This window comes from Castor canadensis, chromosome 14, assembly GCF_047511655.1.
Source record: "Castor canadensis chromosome 14, mCasCan1.hap1v2, whole genome shotgun sequence".
NCBI classification, from domain to species: domain Eukaryota; kingdom Metazoa; phylum Chordata; class Mammalia; order Rodentia; family Castoridae; genus Castor; species Castor canadensis.
This window is the reverse complement of record NC_133399.1, coordinates 115,000,396-115,025,233: the sequence shown is the minus strand read 5'-3', so window position 1 is coordinate 115,025,233 and position 24,838 is coordinate 115,000,396. Positions and strand designations below refer to the sequence as shown.

The window sequence follows — 24,838 nt, the reverse complement described above, 5'->3', positions numbered from 1 at the left end:
ATTCCACAGAGACCTGTGCTTTTCTTTTTTTAACTTTTTGTTTTCTTGTTGGTGGTTTATACTGAAGAATCTTTGTGTCAATCACCTTCTTTGTAATCATGATGAAAATGACCCCCTGAACCACAGCCAAGGGCCCATGGGGGCAAAAGCCAACTCCTCTGCGTGGACCCCCACGGTGTGATAGTTCTCACTCAGCTTCCTGGGTGGCTGAAGGAGGAGCACAGGGTGACGTGTCAGGATCCGTACTGATGTGTGGTTTCTTCTTGGCAACACGATTATTTACTGTAGTGCGTATGAGTGTACCTCTCTAAAGAATATTGTCATTAGAAAACTACAAAAAAATCCATCTTTCTGTAAAGCCAGGAGTCTATCCTAGGAATACATATTCAGATGTAAACCGAAGAGGTTCCATTTTCCTTTTAGATAGCTTGTAGATTATCATTTTCTGGTGAAAAAAGATGAAGTCCAAGTTTGGGGTTAGAAGGGCCTGCCCAGACTCCAAATATTGACCAGTCAGTTAGATGGTTTGCATGTGTTGGAATTCAAATTTTATTCCAGCATCAGACCCTAGTTCAGCCAGTTTGTTAGGAATTTATATTAATACTAACCATATTAATGTAAGCAAGGTAATTTTCAGCAATCTAAAAATAGGATTTTTAAACCAATTGAAAGACAAGAACTGGTGATTAACTTAAGTGTGATTTTTGAATATTCTGACCTCTTTCTTTCCTGGACGGATGCCCTTCATTCTCTCCACTGCAATCATTGGAAAGATCCCTTCCTAGCGACTCCAGCATCATGGCCCAGCTGGTGTTTTGGATTTCCTGTGGAGTGTTACTACAGGCAACTGGTCACATAAAATCAGGCTCAGCCCTTGTCCAAGGGGCTATTTGTTTCACTTGTGTTCTGTAATAAGTAGAAGACACGACACCTAAGCAAAACCTTTGGCCTCAAAACTTACCAAGCAGATTGGATGCCAGTGGCTCACGCCTGTAATCCCAGCTACTTGGGAGGCTGAGATCAGGAGGATAGAGGTTTGAGGTCAGCTTGGTTAAATAGTTCATGAGACCCCCATCTCCAAAATAACCAGAGCAAACCGAGCTGGAGGTGTGGCGCAAGAGGTAGAGTGCCTGCTTTGCAAGCATGAAGTCCTGAGTTCAAACCCCGCTGCCACCAAAAAACAAACAAAACAAAACAAACAAAAAACCTTAACAAGCAGCAGCAGAACAGGCACATGTAGAAAAGAGCGAGGCCAGACAACCCACAAAGCCGTCACAGCCCATGTGGCCTTCAGGTGATGGCCCCACAGGATAGGTCGTGGATTCCCAGGGACTTGGAAATGGTTTCCAGGAGCCACGTGGAAGTGATCACACATGACTTGCTGCCTTGAATCATGGGAGGGGTTTTTTTAAGAAGTCCTAGACTCTAAAAGGAACATAAATATGTTCAAAATCTGAAAAGCTTTAGATGGTACCGGTGTTTCCTTCACTTCACACTGGGACCCTCCCAGAAGCAAGAGAAGCTTGGCAGAAATCGTTTTCAGGAGCTTTCGTTGGGACAAGCCACATCTCACTTGGCACAGTCTGGTCCACACAGGAGTGGCCTCTTCATGGGCGCTCTTAACTGGCCATATTTCTGCTAGCAAAACTCATGCAGAGATGTTCGTGAAGACAAAACGATTAACAGAGAAAACCCTGCTGGGTACTCTGGGAGCCAGCGAGAGTCCTAGCGGGAAGACTTAGTCATTTAATCACAGCAGTCGCTCTTCAAGTTAAGATGACATCAAAACTGTCTTGTGCTTCGTGCATTACAACGTAGATTTAATGAGCTGTATCCTCCAAGAATCACACCCTGTTAAATCAAGATTCTTGCCTGCTTCCTGTGCTCAAAGGCTTTCCCAACCCGATCCTCCCACCCCAGGAACTGGGGGGCCCCCATCCCAAGAATTGGAAGACTTTGGCCTCTCTCCTACCTGCAGGGAGCCAACCAGTTAATGGCAGTAAGCATGTGACCAGGGAGGAGGGGGCCTGCCCTGTGCACCAGGCTGGGCTCCCCTCCACACAGTGCTGGGCCTCTGCCCAATTTTCAAGTTCTTAAACAACCTCGCTGCCAACAGCCATGAAGAAGGTTTATAAATCGGGTGTCACATGACTTAGTGTCCAAAGCAGGTGGTCCTGAGAGTGAGAGGGACATAACTGATGACTCACTGGGCAGAAACCTGGGTGGGGTCTCTGGACACAGAACAGAGGGGATGGCCTCCTGGTCCTCAGGCTAGCTGTGCATGACCAAGGCAGCCTGAGTGAGGGTCGGGAGACACGCAGTGTGGACAGCACAAAGCCTAGTGCCCCGTGTGCAGTGTGGAGTGTTTCACATAGCACCAGACTCTGCACTATGCAGACAGTGCCCAGTCCAGTGCCTGATGCTAGATGGTATGGGTGGCACCCAGTATATGTCTGATGCTGGACAGTGTGGACAGCACCAAGCCAGGTGCCTGACTCACAGCAAGCCATGACTGAACAAACCCGGACCTATGCTCAATGATGACTTCTTTCTCAGAGTCCTGCCAGTTGAACTCGGGTTCTCCCACTCCCTCCAACAGATGTTTCAAAACCCTGGGCATAGAGCTCTTGACACCATGCCAACAGCTGGGGAGGGGAGGATGCAGGCGACACTTCAAACCCAGAGGTCAAGGCCTGGCTGCTCTCCGGTGTTTCTGTGGAATTTAGTTATCTGAAATTGTGAATAACTTAACAGCCCAAACAAACAGCAGCACTGGGTGAGCCCAGCACGCTCTGGAAATGGCTGTGTCTGCTGTGATGTCTTCGTACTTTCAGTGCCTGTAACTGTGTTCTGAACCTGTGGCTCCCACTGCCCCAGCTCAGCCACCCGCTGTGGGACAGCTGAGCAGCAGACGCTCATCCTTGCTCATTCCTGGAGTCCAGCGTCTGCATCACAGTGCAGTAGGCTGGGTCCTCCCGAGGCCTCCCTGGCTGTCAGATGCCCTCCTTATCCTCTCCTTGGCGTGTGCACAGGTGGAGCTCTCTGGTGTCCCCCGCTTCTATGAGGCCTTCCTGCTGGGCCAGGGCCACCCTGAAGCCCTCTATCTTAATCACCTCCCAATAGGCCCTGTCTCCAAATGTGTCACAGTTCAGTCTCTAGAACCCACCAAAGCTGAGAACGGACAGCAGCTGTATGTCCTGCTGAGACCCCCACCCCAGGGTCTCTGAGATGTCACTCAAAGCCAGCACACACCATGGCCTTATTCCAGGCACTGGGCCGGCAATTCGTGAGTGGGCAGGGCATCTGCCCCTTGAGCGTTAGAAACAACAAGCCGTTTGGAGGGTTCTTGTGTTCATGTCCTGGGACCACCAGTATTTTCAAGGACACTGGTTTCACTTTCAGCCACGTGCTCTTTCCGTGTGTGGACGGCCATGATGAAGTGCAATGACCTGCATTTTTGGACGTGAAATTTATAATCCAGTCCCAGCTCACTTGACCTAATGCTTTTAGTGCACTAGCTCATCGTGTCCACATGGCCGTTGACATTGAGACAGTTTTCAATCCCTGTGACATCATGAATCCCACAGAACACTTCACGGAACTGATTGGCCGGGAGACATGATGTGTGTGGACCCCCAGGACATCCCCCAACTCACTGAGATGAACTCTGGGAAGCCCGGCTCCCAGGAGGCTTCCTCTTGCTGTTCTGTGTCACCTACCAACTTTCTGAGTGGTCAGAGCTTGGATTTCACCTGGCTACTGCTCAGGGACCCTGAATATCCACATGACACACCTCAGAGCTGGCGGCTGCTAGGCCTGCACCACTGCCTGCTCCCTGTGGCCTCTATCATGAGGTCAATTCCTGTGGAACCTGACCCAACCCTGCTCACTGTCCCCCCGCTGCACCTCATGGGGGTGCAGAGCATCTGTCCTCTGTCCTGCGAGTGCTCAGGCCCCAGCAGCCTGCAGAGGAGGTGCTATGAGCAGAGGGGCAGAGTGCGGGGCCAGGCAAGCTGTGGTGGGCACACTGGACACCCTGACGTAATCAGACGCTGGAGGCTTTTCCACTGCAGCTGGGCAGGACGCCTCTGCTGGCGCTCACCAGCCCATCTCCAGTCCAAGGAAACTCTTCCCTGGGGTGCATCTGTCCCAGGGGCTCAGGGTTCCACATGAAGAAAGAAAAGAAGCCTAGAAATGCAGGAATTTAAAAAGCACGTTGGACACATAAAAGAGACCCTGGGCTGTTCAACTACATAAAAACTGAAGTGAAACCCCGGAGGGAGTCTGCAAGTGGAGGGCTGCCCCTCTCCCCTCTCTGTCACAGTCTGAGAAGATCTTTTTCCTGAGAGTGAGGTTCAGGCTCTGGTGCAGCTGTCTCGTCTTTCACTGTTCACTAGCTTGCTTGTTTTATCCCCAATTTACAGCTGAGGAAAGTTCGTCCTACCTTGGCCACCTTGCTAACTATTCACCGTTTTGTTTGAATGAATCTTTAAAATTGCCAAAGTCGTACTCATTAACTGGTTTTTTTTTTTTTTACTCAGTAAACCTTCACTTTCCAGAACCTACTGTGTGCCCACTGAAGGAGGGAGGGGAAGGGCAAGGCCTGCAAGGTCACCTGTGTGGTCACCTGTGCGGGGGAGGGGCAAGCAGGCGATCAGGCCAATGCTGGGTCCCTTGTTCCCCCAGCATACCACCCTATAGCTGAGCTCACCTTAAAAACACAGGAATTCTAAGTGCGGGTGTCTGTTCAGGTTGCCATGACAAAATATTTGGGGAGCAAGCAGCTATTCCTCAGAGCTCTGGGGCCTGGAGTTCGTCGTCAGGCCTTGGGCTCAGTGTCTGGTGGGGCTGCTTGTGTCTCAGGGAGATGTTTATCAGTGGAACAATGGCGATGCCTGTGGTGTCTCCTCCCTGGACACCTTGCTCTTGCTACCCGTGCTGAGAGGGACAGGGTGAAGTGCCTTTTAGGGGGCATGATGGAAAGCACGTTACCCAGCTCGATCCTCAGACCAGACCTGGCACAAGTCCTTTATTGACCCCACGTGACGAGGAAGGACACAATGGGTGGGGTGTCAGGGTCCCCAGGCCATGGAGCTAGCACGTGATGATCTGGCCCACGTCAGCAAAGCCATTGTGGGGCAGCTGAGCCCCTCAGCACTGTGACAATGACCAAGTGGGGCTTACTTGTCTCCTTCATAGGGAAACTGAGCTTGAGATAGGTACGCTGTGTGGTCAGCCTGAGACCAGAGGCGACCTGGCTCCTGGACACCCAATGTCCACAGACCCACGGTCCCCTGGGGCTTCACTTCTGCCCCTGTTGCTCTTCCTGCCCTGTTACCCCAGGGACATTTCTTCCCTCATTAAAGGACCAACCTGAAACAGCGGGCCAGCCCTGAGGCCCCTACCCTGGCCTGTCCCACCTCCCCAGCCCCCTCCTGGCTCCCTCTTTAGCCCACATGGGAATTGACGTCCCTCCTGAGTTGTCCTTAAGGTCACCTCACAGTCAAGTACCTGCACTTGAGGTATGACTAGGCCAGGCGGCATGGCTGTCCACCTGGTGCCTGACAGCATCCTCAGTAGCCAGTCTCTTCAGCGTCTGTATCTTTTTGTTTTAAGGATGGTAGACTTTAGCTTACTGTCACTTGACCTGTCTGTGGATCCGTCCCAACTGTGCTGTGTGCTAAGGTAGAAACGACGGGGTGTTCCACTGCCTTTGGAAGGTGGCTGTCCTCTGGGTGGCCCGCAGAGCCCCTGTGGACAGGGTGGGCATTTGTAAAGGAGGGTTGGGGTGACAAGGGAGTGGCTGGGGCAGGAAAAGGGGTGTTCTGTGAGCCCTGAAAGCTGATTACACTTAATTAAATCATTTGAAAACTCCACAACTGAATTATCCAAGAAAACGGAAAGCCAGCGGCCTAATCCACTTGGAAGGCTCGGAGAGCATAGTGTGGGTGATGGCAGGGCATCGTGGGTGATGGTGGGGACACCGTGGGTGATGGAAGGACATTGTGGGCAATGGTGGTGCCTTATCAGTAATGGTGGAACAGCGTGGGTGATGGCAGGGCAGCGTGGGTGATGGCAGGGCCAGGTGGGCGATAGTGGTGCCTCGTGAGTGATGGTGGGACAGTGTGGAGGATGGCAGGACATCATGGGTGATGGTGGTACAGCGTGGGCAATGGGGGGCAGCATGGGGGATGGCAGGACATGGTGGGCGATGGTGGTACAGCGTGGGTGATGGCGGGACCTTGTAGGCCTGGGATGTAGAAGAAGCCACAGCTGCTAGGCCAGGGCAGCACGATGGCTGTCCTGGTCAGGCGGCCCAATGTGGTCAGTGGGCCGGTCCTGTACCACCAACGGGATCCGAGAGGAGGGCAGTTCTAGAATATGTCTCCGTGACCTGAGCAGAGAGGGGCACTCATCTACCATAGGGAACAGTGGGAAGCAGCTTGAAGTTCTCAAATGGAGGGAAGGCAAAACAGACAGAGCCAGAGCCCAGCTGCCAAAATCTCACGTTAGTGGACTGTTCCGTAGTGCAAGCACAACGCCAAGTGCAGAAAGACAACTGGGAGGGCCACGCTCAAGACTGGATAGAATTAATAATCATACAGAAGAGACGTTTGCACTTTGATTTTATATGTGCTTTATTTCTTTTTTCTCTACCGCTCGAGCCACACCCCCAGTCCTTTTTTCTTTAATATTATTTTTTAGATAGGATCTCACGTTTTTGCCTGGGGCCAGCCTCAGACCTTGATCCTTCGACCTACAACCTCTCGTGTAGCTGGGATTATAGGTGTGCCAGTAAGCCTGTCTTTATGTGTTGAGATGGGATCTTGCTAACTTTTTACCCAGGCTGGCCTCTAACCATGATCCTCCCAATCTCCACCTCCTGAGTAGCTGTGATTACAGATGTGAGCCACTGCACCTGACCTCTTTTTTTACGGTGCTGAGATGGCCACCGGCCTCCTGTAAAACCATGTCCCTGTGTCCTTCCTGTCTGTACTGCATGTCCATACTCCATGTCTGACTCCAAACCATGTCCCTGTGTCCTTCCCGTCTATACTGTGTGTCCATACTGCATGTCTGACTCCAAACTGTGTCTATGTTTCCTTGCCATCTATACTGCGTGTCTGACTCCAAACCGTGTCCATGGGTCCTTCCTGTCCATACTGCATGTCTGACTCCAGTGGAGACTTTCCTGAGGAAAGTGAAATGGTGTCTATAGACCTGTCCTGATGAGGCTCAGTCTCGTGGGAGGACACCATTGTGTCTGCAGGTACCAAGGGAAGACGGGACACGGCTGTTCTACCTCCCTGTAGCGTGGGATTTGGGAATCAGCCCTCCCCTGTGCTCAGTGTCTTCTCATCTCCTCACCCACATCGGACACTGCTCCTGTGCTGTTCCCCTAGGACGCAGTGGTGGCCCTTGGGGAGGGACAAAGGAGGGAGGCTCCACGGACTGGAGTTGCCCTCACCCCACAGCGTGGCCGTCCTCCCGGGACCTCTGCACAGCGTGGACTAGGACAAGAATACGCTCCAGGGTCTCTGTGTTGGAATTCTTGCTTACTCTTTTGCCAGTGGGGTTCTTTCACCTTCGTACAGTTACCAGACTCTCACTTTGAGAGGAATTGTGGCTTTCTTTCCAGGAGCTACAGATGGGCTGTTTCTGAGCTGTTTCTGCATTAAGATTAAGGGGGAGGAAAAAGAACCGAAGTGTGTACTGGATTCAGCAAGACCCCAAGCCAAACCCCATTAGGACTCCAGATCCCCTTAGGGAAGTGGGCTTGTGGAGGGACAGCATCAAGCTACTCCAGCACCTGGTGGCATGGTCCTGCACGAGAGCCATTCCTCACGGTACACAAGGGTGTCCTGTGGTACCAGTGTGGCCTTCTTGGTGGCCAGCCACACAAGTCCACTTCCTGTATTCCTGGAGCTTTGGAGATGAGCGTCAAGAAGTGCTAACAGACCACATGTCCACCTTCCCAGTGTGTTTGTCCTGTCTCGGTGTGTTCTGGACAGGAGACCCTTAAGTGTGGGCTCTGTCAGTGCCTCTCCCACTCTGCATCTGGCCTTTATTCTCCTAATGGGGTCTTTGGTGACCAGAAGTTCACAGTAGAGGTCAGCTTGTCCACATTGTCCTTCATACTTAGGTCTGTGAGGCCAGAATCCTGATCATTTGACCTTGTATTTAGACCTGTGTCTACAGCTGTGCGTGACTGAGTGTGTGACTGAGTGTGTGTGATTGTGTGCGACTGTGTGCGTGACCCTCTGTGTGTGCAGTGTGTGTGCCTGTATGTATGCTTTGTGTGTGTGGTTGTGTGCATAGTGTATATGACTGTGTGTATGGTGTGTGTGGTTTGTGTGTGTGTGTCACTGTGTGTGCATGTGTACATGTGAGTGTGGTGACCCTCTCTGTGTGTGTGACTGTGAGTGACTGTGTGTGAGTGTGTCAGTGTGCATGACAATGTGCGTGGTGAGATGGGTGTACACTCATTCCCTGTCCCCGGGGATGTACACCTGGTCCAGCACTAGTGACTGCTTGCAGTGCAGCCTTTCTCAAGGTCAGGCGGCCCCACGTGCACGACCCTTGCTAGTTTGGCCCTTCAGTATCTTTGTCTGTTGTCACCTTGTGTCAGCGGCACACTGCCATGATCACCGTCACTGCTGTCCCTCTTCTCTTCATGTTGGCCTTGTGCTCCTTATGTCCCAGGTGACAGTTTTGTAGGGACCCTCCCTGGGTGCCATGGGAAACTCCCAACCCCATGAATCAGCTCGGGGAAACTGGTCTGGTTCACTGGGTCCCTCACACAGCCGTTCCCCCACCACCCCAGGCATTATGGGGTCTGTGCAGTTTGCACTTCTTCATTAGATGGATTGCAGGTATTCAGTGTAAATTTCATGTAAATAAAAATTGATGTTTTGTGGAAATGAAACTAAATCTTTAAAGTTTATTGCTGCTATGTAGAAGTTCTGGTAACTTGCTTGTTGTGACCTGTATCACATGTTGGTTTTAGCTACTTTCCTGTAAACCATAACAGGCTGACGTCAGTGCTGTCACTGTGTTTGGTGACACTCTGTTGGTTCTCTGGCTTTGCTGCCCTGCACAGGGCTCCAGGTGGCAGCACGGGTGGCAGGTCCCAGTGTCCTTGTGTGGCTTAGATCGTCACGTACATCTTTCATTGGGTTAAGAAAACTCCTGTGTGCTTGTGTTCTGCTTAAAGTTTTTGTCATAAACTAAATTTTGTCTAATGCTTACTCTTATCAAGATGAACTTTTAATTTTTATTCTTTAATACAGTGATGTATTGATTGAGCTTTTTCTTTTGTGCTGGGGCTTGAACTCAGGGCCTTCACCTTGAGCAACTCCACCAGCCCTGTTTTTGTGAAGGGTTTTTTGAGATTGGGTCTCACGAACTATTTGCCTAGGCTGTGGCTGGGATTACAGGCATGAGCCTGTAAAATCAGCCTGGTTTGATTGATCTTTGAGCGATAAACCGAATTGCACCCCTGAAAGAAAACCACAATATATTAGTGACTGACCTTTTCACAGACATTTTCCACAGTACTTGCTAATAGTTTGAGTGCTTTTACACACATCTGTGCCAAAGATCGCGTGGTTTCTGTATAAAACCGCTTTGTTGGTTTTGAAAGTGTTCTTTATCTCGCTTTGAAGAGTTCACGTAATTAGTGTTACTTCTTAAAACATGGGAACTGTTTCTGGGAAGTCGCCTGCCTCTCCCGATTCCTTCATGTGAAGGTTAAGTAGGTTTAAGGCGGGTTTCTTTCCTGGACATCGGGCTGTTCGCAGTTCTCATTCCAGTTCTGGTGAGTTGTGGTTTTCAAGGGATTTTATCCTTTCCGCTGGATTTACAAATCCGTGGTAGTAAATTGCTCACACCACTTAAAACCTTGCAATGTCCCCAGCTCTGTAATGATGCTCCCCTTCTGTTTCTGGCAGCCTGGTTTTAAGTTTCTTGGTTTGCTTTGTTGGTTACTTTTAGTAGCGTTATCAATTTTTTATTGTCTTTCAAAGGATAATTTTTTGTGGCTTTGCCAACTTTCTGGGCAACATGGTTTTCCTATACATTTTCTGCTTTTATCTTTATTTCTTTCTCACTTTCTGTTCTTATTCTGACCTGTGGTTGATGTTTAGACTTTGACTTTTCTAATATGCAGATTTAAACCTGATGTGCGATGCTTGCACGACCTCCAGCTCAAAGGATTTTATGTTTCCGTCTAACTTCACAGGGATTTTTAGAAGAATCTGAGCTAAGATTCTGAACTTGAACTCTGCAGTCAGAGACTCCATTCTGAGTGGTGTCGGCGTCGGTGGTGTGACTTGCTGGACTTGGTGGCTTCAGCCCAGGGTCTGTCTGGCAAGGGCTCCGCGTGCACCTGGGGACAAGTCCTCATCCTTGATTCAGTGCTCTGTGCGCCAACAGCCCCATGTTGTTGGTCCCCTTGTTCTGACCTTGCAAAGCTGTCTACTGAATCTAAATCTCTGGATTTATTTATCATCTATATTTGTCAGTTTTTGCATGGTAAACTCAGAGGTCACGCAGTGGAACACGCAAAAGCAGAGTGTTCTGTCCCCCTGCAGATTTACCTTTTCCATTGTGAAATACCCTCTTGGTCACCTCCAGTGATCCTGGCCATAAACTTTGCTTTGATCCTATATGGGCTAATTTTCTTTGGTTAATGATGTTTATGGGGGCTTTCTTCTTCCATCACTTTGCTTTCAAATTTCTCTCCTCGAATACTTGTGCACGTGGTTGCTTTTATTTTCATATTGTCATAGCAGCATATAAATGTAATTCCTCACCTCCTTACATCTACTCTCTTACTGTTTATATTCCAGTTTTTACCTATTTTTCTGTTACCTTTTTCTTGTGCTCTGCTATATCAACCAAAATTTCTTTTCAGTCCGTCCTTCCCTCTGTTGGCTTGCATACACATTCTGCTGCTTTTCTTTACGCATTTCTAGACGGGTCCTAAGGTCTTCATGGTTAGGAATTGACATGGGCACAGTGTCCCCTGCCCCTTCCTGGGGACCCTAACCCTGGTAGTGTTGCCCCTCACACACCCTGACCGCTGCTGGCTGTGCAGTCAGCTTAAGCTCAGAGAGCATCGCCAGCGTTTTGTGGAGCTGGTATTTCTGCAGACTGACCAACCTTCCTGTGCTCTTCATCCTTCCACCTCTTTATCTGTGTCTGGGATCATCTTCCCTCACTCCAAGGGCTCCCTAAGTTTTGCTCCCGTGTGGGCCTCCTGGGAACAAGCCACCCCATGTTCTGCTGGCCTGGAATGCCTTCATCTACTTGCCCTTTACGAGATGTCTTCTCAGGCTTCACAGCTATGGGTTGGTAGACATTTTTCTTGCGCCTGTTTAAAGATGCCCTTCCTCCATCTTCTGCCTTTCCCTGTCTTTACCAGGAGGTCAGTGTGGCCTGTCATTGCTTAATTGTCACATTTCTCTGGCTTAGGTGAACAATTTTGTCTGTCTGTGGCTTTGGGGGGTTTTACTTCCCTGCTGGGACTAGGCCTGGCTTTGTTTCTTTTTCTTTCTTTCTTTCTTTTTTTTTTTTTTTTTGCAGTATGGGACTCTCACTGTCAGTGTGAGCAGGTCCCTTGACGCAACTGGGGATTGAGAAAAAAGACACAAAGACATACAGAAAAGCTTGGGACCGGGTGGGTGGGTCCAGCACTACTGATGAGAGATGCTGGTGACCCCTTCTGCATACAAGCGCATTTATTTATACAGCAGGTGTGGGAAAGTGGGATGAAGTGCAGGTCGAGGTCTCATGGGTCCAGTCGTATAGGAGGCGGGAACAGCGCAGCTGTGGCATGTCATTATTTACTGTACGTCAGCATGTCCTGTTTTCCCTGCAAGGCAGTGTTGCTGAACCTTGCCTCCCCTTGGCGGGTCCATGCCTATCAGCCAAGGGGCTCCTTGACACAGCTGTGCTCATGCCGAGGTCTATCTCTACTGCCTCAGTCTCCCTACTTGCAAGGCTGAACCTTGCTCACCTCCATGCCAGGGCCTTCCTTCTCAGCACAAAGGTCTTTGACACAGCCTTGCACATGTCAAAGTTCTTTTCCAGTCTATTAGTTACTGGTCTTCCACATGGGAGTTTGAACTCAGGGCCTACACCTTGAGCCACTCCTCCAGCCCTTTTTTGTAATTTTTTTTTGAGATAGGATCTTACAAACTACTTCCCCAGTCTGGCTTCAAACCACGATCCTCTTGATCTCTGCCTCTTGAGTATCTGGGATTACAGGCGTGAGCCACCAGCACCCGGTTTGCCTTTGTTTCTGTGTGGGGCCAGGCAGAGGAGTCCTCTCCTTTCTGGGACCCCAGTGCTATGTGGGATTTGTCCTTTCCAGCTAAAGTTCCCTTTGAGCCAGAGCCAGGCTGAGGTCACCAGCTGTTCCAGCCACCGTGGCTTCTGAAGAGCCTGGCAGCCAGGCAGACTGGCCGGCCACGTGGGGTCCACAACCTCAGTGCTGCGCCCCGTGGACGTTAACATGGGAAAGGAGGACAGAACCGAGGGGTACACCGCTAGGAGAAGGAAGTGAGACCACAGGTAGCAGAGTGAAAGACAGATGAGTACTTGAAAACTGGACTACAGGGTCGGATGAGAACCCGAGAGCTGAATATCATATCTTAAATGTGTCGTTTGACGTCGCTTTCTTTCAGGGAACATTGCTCCTCACACAATCATGTCTGTTCCCATAAGCCTGTGGTATTTTTGAAGGTTTTCCTGCATGTGTGATCGACGTTGTGTTATATATTTGACTTGCTTTCTTTATTACCAGTGTGTTTAAACTTTATAGTTCACAAAAAATTTCAAGTCACCCCAGGCAATGACTGGTTTAAATTCCACAATGTGTAGACGTTTATTTTTATTTATTTATTTATGGACAGTGCTAGGGATTGAACTCTGGGCCTCACACTTGCCAGGCAGGCACTCCACCACTTCAGCTACCTCCAGCCCTTTTTGCTTTATTTTTCAAATTGAATTTTTGCTCCTACTCCTACCTAATGGATCCTCCTGAATAGCTTGGATGCCAGGTGTGCACAACCACTCCTGGTTTGTTTGTTGCAATGGGGTCTCGCTAACTTTTTGTCCAGGCCAGCCTCAAATTGTGATCCGCTAATCTCTACCTCCTGCCTCCTGAGTAGCTAGGACTATAGGAGTGTACCACTGTCTCCAGTCAGATTCTTATTTATGTAGTTATGTCTCTGTAGGGGAGAAGAAATTTTTTCTCTATCTTCTTATGTTTTGTAACTGGCAAAAGATAGATTAATGGGAGAAGAGGCCTATACGTTTTATTTGATATTAATATTTTTATACACTTGGAGGCTTGGCAGGAATGACTTGGCAGGTGGACTTGGGGACTTGTGTGTCATGTTAACGAGGTGTGATAGTTGTGGAGAAGGAACCAGGAAAAGGATCTGGTCTTCTAGGGTAAACTTGGGGGTGAACACATTAACAGAATTAATGGGGTTAGGGCTGTGACAGACCTGCTGGGTCCACCTCTGTGATACGGTGTCCCCTCCACAGGGAGAGCCTGTCCTGCTCTCCAGCTGGAATCTTCCCGGGGCAAAGCTGCGTGTGGGGGTGTCGTCCCCAACACCTGCGAGTGGTCCTTGCTTCTGAAATCACCGTGTGCCCTGCTGCTACCCACGGCTTCCACGGGCTTTTGAGGTCGATGTGGCTGTTCCGGTAGAACGGGCCATCCGAAGCAAACGCCGGCGGTCCAGGTCAAGGGGCTGGCTGCAGGAGGGCTGATGACTGTTCACTTCAGTGAATTTATATTCCTTCGAGAAACTTCAGTACTTTTCTCCTCTGACCTCAAGGGCATTAGACGGCCTCTCTGTTGTCATCTTTTCCGAATTAAAAGCCATTAACGTGTCTTGTTTTCATTTGCTTTCTGTCCTGGAGGAGCTCACGTTCCCTCGGGCGCTTCCTGTCTGTTGTGAGTGGCATCTGTGGCGTTCTCCCTGGACGTGTGGTGACGTCCTCATGCAGGTGACAGCCTGTGGCTTCTGGGATCCTCCTGCGTTTCCTGTCATCTTCAGAAATAAGCTTTCACTTAGACGTTCGGCTCCGCTTTATGTAAACACCGTTTGGGGCACATGTGGATTGCGATGTGCTTTTAACTGTCCCTCCGGGACACACCAGAGGCTTGCTAAATCCTTAGAACACAGGGCCTAACGTCTGACGGGACATTCTACCTCAGTGAAGTGATATTACACGTTCGATGGAACAATACAGTCTCAGAAGAGATGACAGACGGAATGATTTTCATTGCACTCTCATCTGAATCTAATGAAATAGGAAAATATGTATGCAGAAGAATAGAGGGCAGGGCCAGGTAGGGGCTGATCCAGGTCTTCGCTGTGGGCACAAATGGTGAGGGTTCTGTGGTGAGGCAGGAGTTCTATGGTGGGTAGGAGGGCTCTGTGGTGGGGTAGGAGTTGGTGACACATATGTGAGCAAGGTCAAGGTCACAAGGAGAGTGGGGAGGGCTTCCTGTCTCTGTGTCTTTGCTGTCTTTCTCTGCTGGCTGCTAACCGGCTTCCTCTGGCTGTTGAGGTTCGAAGTTTGCACACACACACCCCAGCCAGTCAGGCCGAGCCTGCAGGGCACTTTTCCTCTTCCAGGCTCTGGCAGGAGGTTCTGCTGTGGTCCTCTGTTTGTCTTGCACTCTATTTGCTTCTGAAAGTGGACTTTAGCAGTAATTAGCGTGGTCTGTAACGCATGGAGCTGTGGCACTCATCAGAAATTGTAGAGTTAAGTGAAACTCCACTGCACCTGAGCAGAAGACAACTGACTCCATTTCAAAAGCACCCATCTTAGAGACCCGCACTACCTGGACCTCCCCACATCAGTGCATCGTTGCGCCACCTGGTTCTGCAGGGGCGTGGGTCCTCAATTCCTAGGGACTTGGGCAGAATCGCCATATTTCATCAGAATTGCAGAAGGCTGGGGAGGTTCCCCTTGATTGACTCTGCCTAAATTAAACCAGGTCCACATCAAGAGCCATAAAAATGCCCTGTCGGGCTTGGAGACAACACGGCCATCTCTGTGTCATCCAGGTGTGTTGGGGCTGCAGTCTGGGTTTGCTCTCAGGAGTGCCGATGGCAGTACAAAACCTCCCCAACCCGAGGGACGCAAAAAGACCCTGCGAGGTTAGCGACGCGTTCTCTCCTTTCCTGTTTTCACTTCACACTGAAGGGATCTGCCAGCATTAAGTGAAAGCCACAAACGTTTCATAGGTCAGTCGGGCTACGACTCCAAGGAGGACAGTCAGGGACTTCATGATCTGGTCTTCCTGGCCTTCTGCCATTCTCATTGTTTTAAGGTTGTTATCTCTGGTGGCCACAGATGCTTCCAGCCATCACTATTGAGAAACTCCAGGCACCATTTCGCAGACCCCATTTCAGGGACAAAATCTCACCCACTGAGACCCCATCGAGAGCATCTGGGACTTTCTTTGGTAAACGTCAGGGACGTGGAGAACTTTCAGGTTTGGACAGCTGGTACTAAATTTTTACGTCTTCTTGACACTGCTGGTGTCACACTGGTAGCCATCTTGCTTTCTACTTTTGTGATTGTCCCAAAAATTATTTGATAAGAAAAAAGGTATTAAGAAGGAAAGAAAGGGGAGAAACAAACAGAAAAGAGAAATAAGAAATGAAAGTTTGCATACTGTGTATCTAACCTAGTATCAAAACAAAATGGCCTCACTGGGATATTTTAAAAGGATTGACGCAATAAGAAACAGCAGCAATTTTAAACAACTGCAAAGATCACCCAGGCAAAATGGGAAATTTATAGCAAAGCAAGCAGTGTTGATGTCAAGACCAGAGAGGCAAAGTTCCCACTGGGGACTGAGTTTCTCAACCCCCCTGTGACAACAGAGCCACCAAGGCCAGTTGAAGAGATAGGCTGGACTTCTCAGGCAGGTTCACCGGGATGTTGTTTTATTTGTCCCTCTGCTGTGCCTGGGGGAGCAGTTGTTGTCAGCCTCTTCCCTGTAAATTGTTTTCATGTGAGGAGTCTCTTGTCTTCAAAAGACAAGGCCGAGGAAATGATCAGGATAACTTGACTGAGATCCCAGTTCAGCAGTTTTACTTTGCATCTTTTTCTGCTTGCTCGGGCTCTTTCTTTCTTTCCTCGCAGTCACAAGTGAAGTCGGAAATAGATCCACCAGCTCTGAACGTCCCAGCAGCTGCTCACGTCTGTGCCAGCTCACGTAATGTGGTATTCTCTGAAATGTACAAAGCAACTCTCTGGTTTTCAAACCTGGAGAATCCAGAGGGATTCAACCCTACCGTTGTTGCTGTCACTGAGGAATGTCCCTTTTGTTGAGCGAGATAAACGGACCTCAACACGCCAACCGCTGCATGTTTTCACTCATGTGGAACCATGACTTAAAATGACAATGAATAATGACGATGGTGGTGATGACAATGATGAGACATGAGTGTAAAAGGGAATGGTGTCTGGAGGGGAAAGCAGTGGGGGAGGGAGAAGGGCTACCAGGGGGTGGACAAGAGAGAAGTACATAAGATAGCACAAAAAACCCCGCAAAATGCCCACTAAAGAATGGAGGAGTGAATTGGGTTAAAATACATTATACACATTTACAGAAATAGCACAATGAATGTAAGATAATTTTTAAAAATAGGGAAGCCATGCCTTAAATTCTAAGGCTTCATCTTTGATATTTTGCTTTTGGATACAAAAATTGTTTAATATGAGAAGATCATGACTAGGGGCACTGTAGACAGAGGAGTGGATCTAGGACAAGGTGTGATGCTTTGTCTCCAGCTGCCTCAAAGCCCCAACCAGCTAAACAGTCCCTCAGTGGCTCAGTGGGCCAAGAACAGGAGGTCAGGGTGTCCACACCCACAAGGAAGTGATGGCACGTGTCACTAGGCTTCCTGCCCCACCTGATAGGATGCACATGACAACACCAAGTCATTCCTCTCAAGTCTGAGTCCCAGTTGAGAGTTTGTACCCCCAATCTGCTTCCTTTAACATGTATTTCCTCACCTGGTCCTTGGGGACCCTCAGTGATGATCTTGAAATGAAGCTGATACCTTCTCCCTTTACTGGTCAGTCTCTCGCTTGCTGGTCAGTATCCCTCAGCCTCCTTCTTCATGCTGCTCAAGGTGAGCCCACGGGACAGGCAGCTCCAAGGCCAGTGCTCTCTGGGTAGGTCCCCCAAGTTACTTACCTTAAGTTCAGCACCTTAAAGCAGACCACCCCCGAAAGATTGGCACCCCAAGGTGAGTACCCCGAGGCAGGCACCCCCAAGGCTGGCCCTCCAAAGGTAGGCACCTTCAAGATGGGCATCCCAAGTTGAGCACCTCAAGGCAGGAGCCCCAAAGGGAGCCACCCCAAACATTCAGGACTTCTCAGGGGTAGAAACTTCACCATTTGGACCTCTGTCTGATGGCCTTGCCTCTCGTACCAGGGACAGGACGCTGAGAAGACAAGCCAAGTGTCAGGTGTGACCTGGAGAAGGTGGAGGTGAGGGTGTCAGTGTGCAGGGTTTTGTGGGACAAGGTGCTAATGACAGAGGCTTAGCTGGGGTAGAGGAAAGGTGAGGAGGCACACAGACACTTAGAGCCCCACACCTGTGGTGCTACACTTGCATCTTAGGGACAGTGTGCAAGGTCAAGGTTGCTGTTCGCTGATCTGTGGACCATGAGGCTACCTGGCTGAATAACATATGCCAAATCCACTGACTGCTGCCCAAGTGGAGGTTGCTTCTTTATCATTTCTGCTGCTGCACATAACGTGAAGCCTAGAGCTGTGAATGACATACCAGGATTCAATAGGCTGAGTGCCTCTGCTACAGTTTCTTCTGTGTCCCACCAGCACTCAACTGAAATGTGGTGGTCTCTGTGTTCCTGGAGCGCTTCTCTCCTCAGCTCCATCTTACCAAGCTAGAGGACACAATTGCAGTGGACTGGCCAGAGCTGTCATGAGGCAGGACAGAGTTACCTCTACTCCTGGGCAGGGTGCCTGCTGGCTTGGACCCAGGACCACTCTGAGTTGGACCAGGCTGTAGACCACTGGGCAAACAGAGCATGAGGAATGCACAGGAATGCAGGGAGGCACTGAGTCCTCATGCTGACATGGGCATAGGGTCACAGCTGAGCCACACACCAGCCACCTGAGCTATGGACACAGCCTGTCCCCCAGATGGCAGGGCATCAACTCACCTATAGTAGGCAGCCCCGCTCTGTGTGTGAGTGAGGCAGACCTTGAGTTCCTGCTGGTCTTCAGTCAGTGAGCACGGAGACACTAGCACACAGTGAAAGCATGGTGGCACTGATGACAGTGCCGGCGGCCCAGGGTTCTGGGGTTTGTGCAGATGCCATATCTAATCTCTCCCCCTCACCATCTCCCCAAGGCTTTCCTCCCCCATCCTCTTCTTCTTCTTCTTCAGGCCTCAGAACCTCCATGAGGGAAAGGACCCGCTGGAAAGGGGTGAAACCATCAGTGCATCACTGATCTTATTGTGGTCAACTTCCCTATTGGGAGGAGGGAAAAAGAGAGAAGGTATTTTTTATTATATTTAGGATGGATTTGCTAACTCATCTAAATAATCCAAGTGATGCTCAAAACACTAAGGAGGACATGCCAGTTGAATTTTCTCCAAAGCGTGTTCGTAAGGGAGTAGCCTTGTCCACCCCAGGAGCCCTGGCGTCAGGTTCCCAGGAGCGTGGGTCCCCACATGGCTCTCATCCTGTGCTCTCTGGACTTGAGCTGCTTGGCTTTCCTCCTCCTCACTTGACTCTGCTGAGCCTTCTCCCCTGAGGACGTGTGTTTGTGGTGACAGCAGCCCTCCTCCATCCCTCACTCCTGCTTCCACTCTGCCCCATTTAAACCTGATTTCCTCCACACGGCCTTTCCAAGCTTGTGCGTGGGCTGAACCCCTTGGTGTGGAGGCTCACCTAATTCCATTCTGTCATCAGAGCCATTGCCGTGGGCTCTGTAGCCATTCATGTGAGGGTGTGATGCCAGCTTCCCATGTCATTCTCAGTTCACTGAGTACCTGCCCTGTCTGGCACAGTGTCATCGTGAAACTGAGTTCCTGTGAACACTGCTTGGATAAGCAGGTGGGAGACATCTTCATTCCACCCTCAGGTGTGTCACTTCATGTCACCTTGGCCCAAATGCCCCGCCCCAGGGGAGTTGTCCAGTGTGCTTCATTTCCTCTCTGGAAAGCCCCCCATGCAGTAGTGCTGGGCCAGGGTCCTCCTCCCCACAGAGCCTGGCACGAGGGAGCTCGCCGGCTTCCCATGTTCACTTGGCAACCTTAAGAATTTCATTCTAAAAATGTTCAACGGAACTTTCCAAAAAAGCCTCTGTGGCAGCCGGATATTTAAGGTAGCAGATTTGTGATGCAGTGTGGGCAGGTTGCTAGGCAACCTCGGCTTCTACCGGTCCAGCGCTGCATAGCTTGGCAGAGATCGAGGAGGGGCCTCACTGGGCTGTGGTACTCCTGTGCCAGGCAGGATGCGCTCTTCTGGGCACACCTGCTTCTGATGTGGGAAGGGGGGGGAGTCTCCATGTGAGGAGGGTAGAAAAGCCCAGGCCTTAATTTTCCAGACTTTAAAAACTGTATATTGGAACTGTTTTAAATCCAAGAATCTCTTCTGACTCCTCTGAGTTCCCTGTTGTTCAAAGGGCCACACACAGAGTTCTGATCTACTATAAAACGGTGACTCATTGAAGGGAAAAGCCTGCTTCACAGAGACTGTGGACATCTCACAGGGACTGCAGACATCCTATGGGGACCACAAATGTCCCACAGGGACTGCAGACATGCCATGGGGACTGTGGATGACCCACAGGGACCTGGGACGTCCCCAGTGTACTTGTTCCCTCCAGGACTGATCACATGCCAGTCATCTGACCTCACTGACCATCGCGTGAGGAGGTGAGCTGACTGTATGGCACTTCCGAGATGTGGACCGAGCTGGGCTGATGACCGAGAGTGACTGAGAGCATGGGAGTAGAAGAATGCAGGGCACTTGGCTGTCAGTTGCTTTTGTTTTTAATATACTGTATCTTCTTGTAAGATTGCAAAATGTTACTTTCAGCCATATCTGTGTGTAATGCCCAGCTGGGAAATGTCCCCATCTCTCCTTATGTGAGGTGCCTTCCTCTCCTCATGGGAATCCCTTCCCCAGATAAGGGACTTCAGGGCCTGGAGTCCACATCTGTGCCCACAGTGACTTGGTCTGACCGTAGCGTTGTGTTCGGGTCCTGATGCCCCACTGCATGGTGTGGGTGGAGGACTAGTGTCAAACAGGCCTGGACTCAGAGGGAAGGGGCCATAGGACACCTGAGCCAGAATGTGCAGGAGAAGAGAAGCAGAAAAGCCAGGGGAGGAGCCATGGACATGGGTGGGGAAGGGCCCCTCAGCTCTTGGCCTCATCCCCTCCTTCCACCTGTCTCCTCTATCCCTGAGTCTGTATCTGCCTTGGCCCTTGTCCCTAGTATCATGTTGCTGGTGTTGCCTCCTTTTGTCTTCTGTGAATTTGTATCCCAGAAATCCACAGGTTTCTGTGTTTCCATCCCCTGAGCCTCTGCAGGCCTCTTTGCCTGCTGGCATCTCCCTCCTTCCGTCGCCCTCTCCTCTAACTGAGGTGTCCTGAGGGTGACTCTCCACCATCCCTTTTTCTTTGCACTTCCTCCACCTCTCCAGCTTTCCTAACTAGCTCAGGGTGATCATCTTAAACATGTCACCTGTCTTAAGTCTTCAACGTGCCCCCACAACATCCGGCCCAAGGGCGACAGGTGACAGCCCCAAGAAAAGGACCCCTGACCTCAGTTTTGAGACCCTCTGACTTCAGGCCTACAGGCACTTTGCTGGGTTTCCTGGTTCCCTTTTGTCCTCTCAGCCTACAAGTCAAAGTGTTCACCATCTTCGCTACCCACCCTGGTAGGAACTCAGGCACCCTCCGCACATGTGCCCAACAGCCTCTGCAGGATGCACTGTGAGGCTGGAATCCCTGTCCCTCAGACACCAGGAATGCAGCATCTCTGTTTTTTTATGCTGTTGTGTGCACATTAGACATGTCCCATGTGCACTGCCACACTGATTTCCTCTCTCTGAGGTCAGCCCAGGCCTGATGATATCTTTGTAGAATTAGCAATCCAGCAACCCAAACTTTGATTGAAAAACAAAGTGGTTTTTTTCAGAGATCTCCACCTCTGCAACACTCCGTATTCAAGGTTCCCGCTTGGGGTGCTACTTTGGAAGATTCTGGTAACCTTGGGAGGTGGAGCCTGGCGGGAGGATGAAGGTCGTGTGGGCAGGTTCTTGGGCTCTTTTGACCCTGGCTCCTTCCTGTTGTGCTTTCTTTGCTTCCTGTCTGCCAGGTCAAGAGCCTCCTCCGTCACACATTGCCACCACCTTGATGCTCTTTGCCCTAGCACATAGGGGTCCCAAAACCTCTGCAGATCTGACCGCTTTTATGTTGTTGCTGTTAGATATTTCATCATAGGGACACAAGAGAAACTAATAAAGAGCTCAGCAGGAGAAGCTGGTGTCTATTCTGGATCTGTCCTGGGAGGGTGGTGAGCAGTGAATTCCTCAGGTTTTCCATTGAATCTCTCACCTGGGCCCAGGACTGAGCATTTCACATCTTGACCTCACCTTGACCTCAGATTGGTTTGGAGGTAGGGATGGAATATTGGCCTTATTTTACAGTTGATGGAACTGAAGCTCAATGTGATAACTTGTCCAGGGTTATATAGCTAGCAGGTGGCAGAGCCTCACTGAGAGAGAAGTCTGCCAAGCTCCAAAGCACTTTTTAAAATACTGCACTGAATTGGAGACCATCTTGCTCAAATCTTTGTTAAAAAGCTGACTCACTCTCCTGGAATCCCCTGTCCTTAGTGGTGTTGATCAGAGTCAATGAGTTTTTCTGCACTTGGGTTGTTCCCAAAGGGCTCACCCCATTGCCCATGGAGGAGCTGTTCAGTGGGTAGAAGTGTCTTCTGTCTGCTGTGAGGATTAGGAGGAAGGGTAAACTCTTGACACAAACTAAGTTGTTCATCTCTACTTAATTCTTACCTTCTCACCTCCTTCCAGGGTTGCATGGGAGCTAGGAGCTCTGTCACTGTGGGGTGTTTGGTGGGGTCTCTGTAGGGATTTGGTGGTATGCCATGGTCAACTATATTTTGATTGGTGAATCCATTGGATCCCCTTGGTGTTGACTGATTTTCTGTGAACCATCTGAGAGCTCTGGTTTACTCTCCATGCCAGCTGGTGGAGCAAGCCATGTATGTGCTGTTTGTTGTTGGTCTGCTTCCTCTATGGCAAATGTGCAATAGAAGAATAAGAAAGTGTCTGAAAATAGTAATTGGTTTTTAAATTTTATTTTTTGAGACAGGCCTTGCTACCTAACTTAGATTAGCCTCAAACTTGAGATCTTCCTTCCTCAGCCTCTAGAGTGCTGAGATTACAAGTGTGACCTTATAATAATGGGTTCTTAAATAAAAATGAAAGAGAACAATGCCACTAGCCTGTGATGATCCTCAGGCCACACAGCTCCTCAGATCACACTCCCCTGGTCAGAGAGGAGAGAGGAAGAGTTGCGTTTCAAGCACAGGGTGAGTCCCCATCACTGCCTCTGTCTCCTTAGGTTTCTGGGCACCCCTCAGAGTCAGAAATTATTACTCACAGTTATTTAAACTTCAAGAATATCTGAACTGTGCAAGAGGTAGGTGCTAGCTTTGAAGGCAAGGATACAAGGTACTAATGACATCAGATTGCCGTCCGAGTTCCCGGCGCTGCTGGAGGGGAGCTAGAACCTGTGTTGGTTCCACCTGTGTGTTCTTGTTTTCTAGTTGGCCAGGGTCCTGTGCCTTAAGCCATATTGGGCCAGTCTAAAGTTGTCAAACTATATGATTATTTTGTGGTTAATGCAGATGTGTGAATTTTTAAAAAATGAGGCAATGCAAAAAAAATTGACATTATCATGCAGCATTACACTGAGACAGGAAGCAGGCACACCCTCATTATATGCATCCTGTGTGTATATATGCATATATGCATGTTGTATGTATGTATACATATGTGTGATCTACCACTTCCCCTGAGTTCACTGTGTGTGAAGGTGCTTTACTTATGTTTGGGAATGCCAACTCTTGTACTTGACTTACGTTTAGTATGGCTCTATGTTGAGTGATTTTGAGTGCTTAATGAAAAAATGTAATTACTTTTTTCAGGGGTGTGTATGAGTGATTTTCTACAAGTGCTATAACCATATGTAAAAATTGCTACTTTTGTATGACTGTGGACGGTCAAAACCCAATGATTGGCTTCCTATAGAAGCTAGTCAGTTTACTATGTTGTCTAAAGCCACAGACCATGTTTTGTCCTTGTCCTCACCTGCCAAGTGCGGGTAAAGTCAGTGCACCTTGGAGAGCGAGCAGCTCAAGGGGACGCTACATTGACACAGTCGTTCAGAGTCATACAGACCCCTGAGTCTCTGTGCATGACCCATGCACCCCGACAACTCTCTGTTTACTGTCTTGTGTATTAATCACTTTAGGGATCACTTTAGTGGGACCCTTGCCTCCCATTTCCCAAAGGACATGTGTAGAAGGTTGGGCCTGACCCATGGAACTGAGGCTGACTAAACTCAAAGGGACCTTGCTCGGACTGACACTGTTCAAAGGTACGGAACTGTCTGTGAATGTCACTGTCTGTCTGTCTGTGAGAAGCTGTGAACACACACATGGACCCTGATGCCTATGGCTCGGTCCTAAGGGACAATGCTGTCCTGTTCCCCATTCTCGGGGGAAGAAAACAGCCCTGGCAGGTGACACCTTTCAGGGATTTGTATGACTTTTTTTAAAAAGAGATATCAGACATAAAATACATAGACAAATTTCAGGGCCCTGAATTTAGTTAGAGCTACTGTATATTTGAGGACTTTTTGTTTCTGATTGTGTTTTCATCTGTAGAATCAACTTACTACTTTACCTGTCTCAGGAATCTCCTGCTCTCTGCTGTTGAAGGAAACTGTTGTGTTTAAGCCCCGTGCAGAAGGTGCTGGAAATAGCAAAAGAGTTCTGGGATTTCACTTACCCCCAGAATCGGCTTGCTCTGTGAGACCAAAACTGCCTCTGAGTGCTGGTTCCTGAGATGCAGTGCCTCCAACCCACAGACCTCACAGCACACAGATATTTCCAAGTGTTTGCACAGAGCATTGCTCTGGATTAGGCAAGGCACTCAGTTTTTCTAGGATACATAACAATTCATAAGCCAGTGTGTGCTTTGCATATTTACCTTTTCATCTAGATTTGTGTGAGAGAAAGGAAATACCTGCTTTTACCTAAAGTACCTGAAAATAGGAACTTGGGGTATTTCGAATGCATTTTTATTCTTACAGGCAGGTGGGGTGTGGTTGTCTGTGTTCACACAGACTGGGAAGTTCCAGTGGAGTATTCCAGGAACGACAAGATGGCTCTTGTATATTGATGAGTACTGTGAACAAGGCTCAGCCAGCACAGGTCACTGCAGATCCACTGGACCCAAAAATGATCAGTGTCACCGTGCCCAAGAAGGCCAAAGCTGCCATTCCCACCACCCTTCTAAAATTAAAACGAGTGTGGCCGTGAAGCACTTGGTGCACACACGGGGCAGTAGTATTCTTGTTGGCAATGCTGATAACAGAGCTGGGCCTGCTGTTGATCACCAGAGAAAGCTCTCGTCTTGTGGGCCCCAGGTTCATGCAGCTGGTTCCTGAATTCCCAGTCTTTCTTGCATCCTGAGCTCTGCTTGGCAACATGGATGGAG

At 49.5% G+C, this 24,838-nt stretch overlaps 1 protein-coding gene across 10 annotated transcripts in view; it reads left to right on the top strand.

Annotated features, from left to right (window-relative positions):
• The window catches only part of LOC109696566 (disks large-associated protein 2), a 664,364-nt gene that overhangs the window by 284,296 nt on the left and 355,230 nt on the right, over window positions 1-24,838 (top strand). Inside the window, exon 5 of one of the 10 annotated variants that reach the window (XM_074055342.1) lies at window positions 23,589-23,714. The exons of the other annotated variants lie outside the window; for them this stretch is intronic. Within the exon in view, the coding sequence (XP_073911443.1) occupies window positions 23,657-23,714 (58 nt within the window). The 5' untranslated portion in view covers window positions 23,589-23,656. The remainder of the gene's footprint in view (window positions 1-23,588; window positions 23,715-24,838) is intronic. 10 annotated transcript variants of the gene reach the window in all.